Source organism: Cynara cardunculus, assembly GCF_001531365.2.
Source record: "Cynara cardunculus var. scolymus isolate 2C chromosome LG 2, CcrdV1, whole genome shotgun sequence".
NCBI classification, from domain to species: Eukaryota; Viridiplantae; Streptophyta; class Magnoliopsida; order Asterales; family Asteraceae; genus Cynara; species Cynara cardunculus.
This window is the reverse complement of record NC_037529.1, coordinates 5,033,574-5,042,569: the sequence shown is the minus strand read 5'-3', so window position 1 is coordinate 5,042,569 and position 8,996 is coordinate 5,033,574. Positions and strand designations below refer to the sequence as shown.

The 8,996-nt window shown below is 31.8% G+C and overlaps 1 protein-coding gene across 1 annotated transcript; it reads right to left on the bottom strand.

The window, feature by feature from the left end:
• Positions 1-2,417: 2,417 nt before the first annotated feature.
• LOC112504726 (UPF0481 protein At3g47200-like) lies at positions 2,418-3,890 on the bottom strand. Its single transcript, XM_025108666.1, has 2 exons — positions 3,119-3,890; positions 2,418-3,067 (listed from the first exon to the last, which is right to left on the bottom strand). Exons 1-2 carry the CDS (start codon positions 3,888-3,890, stop codon positions 2,418-2,420), a joined length of 1,422 nt encoding a protein of 473 aa, XP_024964434.1.
• Between the last annotated feature and the right edge of the window lie 5,106 nt (positions 3,891-8,996).

The window sequence follows — 8,996 nt, the reverse complement described above, 5'->3', positions numbered from 1 at the left end:
ATAAGATCAATAATTATCATAAATAATATTAATGTATGACATATAATTAAAATTAATAAATAATTATTAATAATAATGAGAATTATAATCGAAAAAAGTGACAATAAACTACTAAAACGCTACTCCAAGCCACTGCGATTCAATAAGTTAGCTTATGTGCATGAATGCATCTAATTATCCAAACATGTACCAAAAAAAACTAGCTTATTTTTGTCAACCAACACCTTAAAAAAACTGACAATGTTTAAAAAAACAAATGTTAATTGAATTAAAATGAATAGATGTAACGCCCCAAACCACACATTGTATATAACACATATTTCATATGAAAGAAATACATGACATTATCCCATTTAGGTCCCTTAGTACAAGAAACTATTATAACCAAATACAAGGTCCAAAAATTCAAATACATTTCTTGTACTATTCAATCAAAACTATACATCAAGACAAATCTTCATGCAGAAATGCATATAGGAAAATATTACATTTTCCTCTTTTCCTTACCGTCCGTACCTCCTGCAATACATAATTAAAATCACAAAACGAGGGTTAGACCGAAAGGTCTAGTGAGATACCCTATTAATGTTATTGCATGGTGAAAATCATCAAAATCTTTTATGAAAAACAACATTTCATACAAATATGTGAATAAATAGGAACATACTACCAAATCCTTTCCACTTTTCAAGCAAATCATTCAGCTATTCAAATCTCATACCTCTGAACCAATCAGGTTTCACATAATACCACTTTTAAACATTTTCTAATCAAACAAAGTTTATATAAAGTTTCAGGCCAAACCTGATGTTTTCTCCTCAATAACATCCAGACTATGATTTCCAATAAGAACCTTGATCCTAAATCTTTAAATCACAAAGAAATAAAGATTCCAGACCACGGTAATCTTAAGGAATATAATAGAAAGAGTTATATCATACAACACACATACAAATGTCACCCTTATATCCAAATGTACACATCTCCTTGATATGCCACCCTTATCTCATGGTACATCTCTCCTTGATATGCCACCCTTATTTCCTCATCAAAAATATTTCACAAAAATAATTCCAAATAGAACGCACCCATTGAAATTATTATCAATTCAAACTCATTTATATCAAAACTTCATTTTTATGATAAAATAATAATTTATATCATTTAAACAGAAGGTATAACTCAAATCCGGTCAACCTAGGCTTGGCCGGACTTCCTCTCCGGTCAAGTCTTGGCCGGTTTACCAAATCATCCGGACAACTTATCGCTCAAGACTTGTCCGATTTAACACTTAGAATAAATTCCAACACCTTTGTCCGGATAACAAGTCCGGACAATACATCGCCCAAAGCTTGACCGATTTAAAATAACCCGGTCACCACATGGTCATATTCCTACTTCTCAGTTCAAAATGATAACCATTCTTACCAATCATAACCCGTTTAACACTTAACCGGTTTAAGGCTAAAACGTTCAACACTTGAGCGGTTTAAGTTTAAATCGCCCAACCCTTGACTGATTTATAAATAATCCGGACAAGCTTTGTCCGATTTAAACTTAATCCGGTCACCCTTTGTCCGGATAAAACCCTTAAACAAATAYATAATTTCTTTTCAATAATAATCAACATTCAAATAAAACCAGTAACAAATTTTATGTAAAAAGGTTTAGAAATCACTCATCTTAACAAGCTTTTTGAAACCAAACACTTGAAATCAGACACTTGCAATCCGGTCAACTCTTTCTCTTTTCTTAAATCGCTCACTTAACTCTCAATTTGGCAGGAAAAAACCATGAAGACTAAAGCTTCCTTTTATACCTTTCCAAAACAGGAAAGGTCGGCTACATACATACACACACACCATGCATTCTCATGCATATGCATACATCCACACACACCATGCATTCTTATAACATGCATACATCCACACACACCATGCATTCTTATAACATGCATACATCCACACACACCATGCATTCTTATAACATGCATACATCCACACACACCATGCATGTGTGTATAATCACATATACATGCACATAATTTTTATACACTAGCATGATCAAATAAACCAAATTTATCATGTTGTCATATAAACATTTTGTAACAAATAATCATATATTTATTACCTGAGGTGATAACCAAGATCCAGTTATCACAATAAAATTATTTCTCTCAAAACAACAACTTTAAGTATACAGCTTAAAACTTACAACTAATTAATATGAAATCTTGAAACAAAAACTTGATTTCATTGCTTGAGATCTCTTTTGGGGGTTTTCAATTTCAAATAGTAGTTTTCTGTAATTCCAACAGGGACCATGAAGAAAGAGGGTTGGCTGTTGCCTGTTGGTATGGAGGTAGTGGTTGTGGTGGTGGGGCGGCCGGCGGAAAGATGATCATCACGTACTTCAAATCAAGGCAGTGATGGAGGCTTATAGCGTGCGCATCGTCTCAGAAGCTTGATAATATTTTCATTGGAGTCATCTGGAAGTGGCCTGATCGTAAAGTAAGTCTGCAGAAAAGTGGTGAACAAAATAGCTGAAGCAACCAACAAAGCCACCGTCTTCCATGGACTGCTAAAGTAAACGGTTATCAGCTCCGCCGCCCACGTCTTATACTTGTTTTTACAGTGCTTTTCAATCCCTCGCCGGAGTTGGTTAAACATGTAAAGATTAACCGCCGGAACTTCAATCTCATCGTACATCTTAACCACTTCTTCATCCCGGCCAAGAGTATGAAGCAATATACTGCTGTTTCGTAACTCCTTCACATCATCGGGATGAACAATCAGCGATTTCATCACTCTGATGTAAGTCGAAACTCGAAAATCGTTAGGGTTATGAGGACACATCTCATAAGCGATCATGTTCAAGTAAATCGCTTTAGAATTCGACGACACTGCTCGCCGAACAAGTTCAAGCTCGCCATAGCAGCACCGTGAGTGAAACTTAATATCTTCGTTTGTAGATTCATCGTAAGAACACTTGACGAAAATCCCTTTAGCTTTGAGTTCCATAACTGAAGCAAACGATCGATTTCTTTTCACATAATTATAATCCTCTTCTGCATCGGTTTTTTTGGTCCATTTTCGCCACCTGCTCGAAATTGTCGAACTCAAACCAAACCTCGAAAGCGAGATGAAATACGATCTGTAAAGCTCGAGAAGATGAAGTGGATATTCATCTTCGAGCACCTTTAATTCCTCCCTCGGAATCAACTCGCCGTAGTTTAAGTAATTGAAGAATCCGTTTAGGACTTTTTCGCCTTTATCGTCGAATCGCAGATCCAACAAAACCTCAAGAACTACAAACGGGATCTGGTTCTCAAGCAGGAAAATGTCACGAACCACATTCGCAAACCCTAATGCGCCCAAATACTCGTTATTTAGCATAACCTTCTTGTTCGAGAGCGATAAGCATTCGATGAAGAACAATACGAAACAAGCATCACGAAGCATCATTCGATTAAACTCCTCATCGTTATAATCATCTGTAGATCCATCGATATAACACTTTCTGGCGTCGTGAACCACCTCGAACACCTTGTTGTATAGATAATCGATCTTCCTTCCGCTGCTAAAGCTAAATTCTTCGAGTGTTATGAGTTTGTACTTCTCGGCTTGTGCGAGATCTGGTCGGTTATGGTGGTAAGGGCCGAGGGAAACGACGGCAGGCTCGTAGTATTCTTGGTTTCTTCGACCTTTTTCACCTTTGATGAGTAATGGCGGTAGTTTATCGATCCGGCGATGACGTTGGGGTGGTTCGGTGGTCTTTTGGCCTATAAGGCAGAGATTCCATTCCATCACGACGCCATCATTGCTGTTTGCCGGTTGATTACTTGGGATTTCAATTCTTACGTCATCGCTTTCAGGCATCTCCGTCGCCATGGGTTTTGAGTACGGCTTTCTGCATTCAAAATATAGTAAATTACGTTATTCGTCCTTGTGGTTGTAACAAATAATGATTTTAGTCCTTATGGTTTAGAATTGTAACTCATTGTTCTTCTAGTTTATTATTCATTGCTGTTTTGGTCTATATAATTTACAATACTTTACTTTTTCCCGTCTCTTTTACTTAAAAATAAGATTAAATTCAAAAAACGGAAATAATAATGAATCGTAAATCATAAGGACGAAATTGTAATTTCTAATTWCAAACTATGGAAATATTTATAATTTCAAACTATATTATTAAAATATTTTATAATTTTATCGTCTCAATATATATTTTTTCTTTAAAAATAATTGACACGGACTAAAATGTAAAAAAAATATTAATTATAATTGCTAATACCATAATCCATTTAATGTTTTATTATTGATGTTCATCGGAAATTCCCTCTGCCCCTACCATACTCCAACTTGGTAGTTTTTATCGTCTGTCCACAGTTGAGTCTTGGGATTTGACGGTGGACTTATTAAAAGACCAATGTTATTGTATTAATAACATAGAAAGGAACCCATTTTTGCAAAGGAATAAGAAAAATGTTTTTGCAAATAACTCTGGATTTTGTTGAAACATTTAATAATCGATATTAAATATGATAAATACCTAAGAATTTTTATTTGGTATAAGATAGTAAGGACGGAGAATCTTACTTGAAAATTGAGAAAGAAGACTTCTATCCATTGACTATTTATTAGATAGAAATATAAAAGACATTTACCAACAATCTATTCTAATGAACGAGAATTTTAGACAATATGATAAATCACGTTTAATAAATTTTATAATATTTTCAAATTGATATTGTATGCGTACGATGCATGCCTATGTATAAAACATATATACATGCATGTTTATATATATATATATATATATATATATATAAAGAGAGAGAGAGAGAGATGTGGGTTATTATACAACCCCTTATATTTGTACAGCCAATACAACTCAATCTTATAACCGTCCATTTAATTTGATAAATATGTAATTTCATAGAAGTTTTGATTGTTTTCTAATATAAAGTATTGATCATAATTAATGAAACTTATTCACCTTCCATAAATATTTAAATCATAATAAATGAACTCTCATCATTTCCATAAATGTGATGAGTTGCATTTGAAACAAACTCTCTCTCTCTCTCTCTCTCTCTCTATATATATATATATATATATATATATATAAGACGTTTCAAATACAACTCATTACATTTGTACAACCAATGCAACATAATCAATTGAGATATTTATGAAAATGATGAGAGTTCATTTATTATGATTTGAATATTTATGGAAGATGACTATGGTTTATTAATTATAATCAATACTTTATATTAAAAAAACAATCAAAACTTTTATGAAATCACATATTCGTCAAATTAAATAAACGGTTGAGATTGATTTGTATTAGTTGTACAAATGTAAAKAATTACATAATAACTCATCTCTATATACACATACATACATATATATATATGGATTGGAAGAGAGAAAATGGGAGAGAATGAGTGTTACCTTTGTTGTGGTATTGAAAATTAAGATGGCTTGGAATTGCTTGCAATTGGGATGGAGAATTTGTTGGGAAGAATACATAAGATGGTGAATATATAGTAGTAATAAACACATGATTCAAAGAATAAATAATTTGCTTGTAACTTTGGCAACATAGGATCTACTTTCTAACATCAATTTCACTACTCCTACTTTATATCTATATCCATATTCATGTCTATATAAAAAAAAAGGGTTAAACAAGAATACATTTATTTTACAAAAATGCGAGAACAGYCTAGGCCTCCAAGTTAGTTAATTCACAATTAAAATTATAATAAATGAAAATAAAGCATTAAGGGTAGTAATGTAATTATTTGTTTTTCATCAATTTTATGTTATTTTTATTATTTGTATTTATCCCTTAATTTTCAAAAGTTGCTAATGTCYGAGTGTTGACATTTATCATATGTATATTGTATTTGAATACATGTATCACTTAGTTATAACATTTGAATAGGTTTGTCCCTTTTATCACACATCTACCACATTTGTTTCTCGTTTATCCATCACTGGTTGGTGAAACAGTGTAATGGTAATTGATGTACCTCCATTCCGTGTATCAATATCCTTGATTTATCCATTGATAAACTAATCACATGTTATCACAACCGTATATCACATTTGAGTACATTTATCACATGTTATCACAACCATATATCACATTTGCATAAACTGATCACCGTTATCACAACCATATATCACATTTGAATACAGTTATCACATGTTATTACAATCATATATCACATTTGACTAGACTAATCACTCTTATCACAACCATATATCATATTTGAATACATTTATCACATGTCATCACATCCATATATCACAGTTGAGTAAATTAATCAGTAATAGGTCACTCTTATTATTGGTCCCAAATGAGATGACAATAAACAGAAAGTAATTGTAAAAATGGGGGTTGAATACAATTACACAGACATTTTTTYYAATTTTTTAATTCTTATTGATGTAAAGCTAGAATTAACACACACAGATACAATATCAATTGTTGGGGAAGAAAGAAARGATAACCTAACGCAAATAATCTTACAAAGAGAAGAATTTACAAGAACAATACARAGAATATTTGCAAGGAAATGAAGAACACTAAGGTTTTCTTCACACACAGGAGAATATGAGAGTAGAAGAAGAGAGCCGATTGCCTTTGAGAATACACTTAGAAATTCTTTCAAGGAAGTGTAGTTTGCGTGGGAGATTAATGTAACATCTCRTTTCTAATATGCCCAAATTATTTGCTAAGTATGTTTAATTATTATGTTAAGAGGATATTATGTGAGAAGATGTGAAGCATGCTAAATGTCAAAGTGAAAATTTTTCCTTAGTGTTCTAGTAGTRTCCATATAAAAGAACCTGTGATTTAGTAGGAGTTTGGTTATACTTTTTAGGAGTATATGAGAGGATATGGAAATATTYACGTCAAATRGATACGTAAAACTGATTTTTTYGGGAGATCTTTTTTGAAATATTTTTGTCGCAAGTTATAGATTATMTATTTATGAACGTGTAGGCGAAAACCACATCGAAAATAGAGGTTTGAGCAAAAAGTTATGAATATTTTAAGTGTTTATAATCTAAATGGATATCCAACCGGGTCAACCCGACCCAACTTGGGATTTAGCATAGAAAACACGAATTTTGGCCYCATTTTCTGTCATTATGAGTCCAGAACTTATACACACACTAGAAGTGCGATTTACACAAATATAGGCTTAATTCGAACTCAAATTAAAGAGAAATTACAAGATCCTTGAATGATTTGATCATCAAYTAAAGGTACAATACATCTTTGCACTTGTTCTTGGTTGACATTCTTGATATATCGATCGCATGTTAAGAAAGAGTCAGGGTTTCATATGGGTTTGATCTTAAGTGTATAAAATGAGTATATTTTAGTATTTATAGCATGAAAAGATCATTAGGTTCAAAAGATTATCAAGATTTAAGCAAGAAATAAGCAAGTTTGTCATATGAACTTTGACTTTGTTACGTCAAAAATTGGGGAGATGATGTAAATGATGAAATTAAGGTTGAATTCTGGTTTTTAACGTCTAGTACGTTATATTAAGATGAAACTCAGAAATTGAAAGAATTCAGAATTGAAATGGTACAAAAAAAGTATGAAAATGAGAAATTTCGACTTAAAAAGGCACTGAAAATGTACAGACTTTGAAAATTTGTACAAAATCATAAAAAAAATCCAAATGTCGTTAGGCCAATTGCATTAGTCAGATAATTGAGTTTAGTTTATTTCTTATTTCATAATCAAGACATGAATTTGAGTTTAAAATGGACAAAAGAGGTCYTTAAGTAGCAGTTGTACATGAGAATCAATATAAAGTGTTTAAATAGGAAATGTATATAACTTGAGTTTCTTATATTGGTTGCTTATAATATTTTATACATACACTCCGGGGGGTAATTAAGACATATTTTGAGGCTTTGAAAGCGTTTTAGGTGTGGTGGCTTCGACTTGCTTTGTGAGCTCATTTCAGAGCTTTTTGATATTGTACGGTTGTTCAGTGAGTTATATATATATATGGCCATATTTAAATGTTAACCAAAGTTTTTGTGTCAACTTTGTTAACCGATCTTGGTCATTCATTCTTTCAATAAACGGTTGTGATTAATCATGATAAAAACTTATTTTTTTAAATTTAATATTTCATAAAGATAAGTGAACAAAGTTGAAAATGGTATTTAGGTAAAAAAAATTATGTAACTCCCATATCATTAATTGGGAGTTACAAAATCAAAAAATTATATAATTTTTGTTAATTTATTTTTGTTAATATAAGAACCATATGAACACAAATATATATATATATATATATATATATATGAACCATTGTGTCAAATACGAACAAAAAATTGACATATATATGAACTTGGACTGCATAGCATTTATGAACATAATAAGAATAATTGTTATACGAAAGAAAATAAATAAAAAAAAGGTATGAACACAATATGAACAGCTTGTGAACAATAGTTCCTTCATTATAAAGACATTCAGAAGCCATCATTTATCAATTGGAGTTTTATACATGCATTGCATCCACACCGTTTAAGATTCACCCTTTGTTCATATATGTTTCTGGTCTTATGTGATTGTTCACCCTTTGTTAATATCGTGTTCACCCCTTGTTCATATCGTATAAAATATATGAACACATGGTGCAATTAAAGAAAAAAAGCTATCAATACAAGATGGATTATAAAAAACACAACACATCGTAACGAACATAATTTCGATTAAAACGAATCTAATAAAAATATTAATCTATTACCAAGGAATTCGCTTTGGTTAATTTTTTCACTTCCCGACCTCGAACTCCGATTGTCATCATAAACCATTTTAATCTTCTCACTGTTGTCGATTTCTTTTCCATTGCGTTTATCCATATTAGTTTGATCGATACCGAAAATTTTACTACCGTGTTTCCTATGCGAATTAAAAACTCATAAAACAATGAACAT

Coding starts and splice junctions, on each gene's coding strand:
- LOC112504726 (XM_025108666.1), bottom strand. CDS start 3,890: ATGGCGACGGAGATGCCTGAAAGCGATGACGTAAGAATTGAAATCCCA. Junction 3,068..3,118: donor GCTTTCGAGGTTTGGTTTGA/GTTCGACAATTT, acceptor AAACCGATGCAG/AAGAGGATTATAATTATGTG.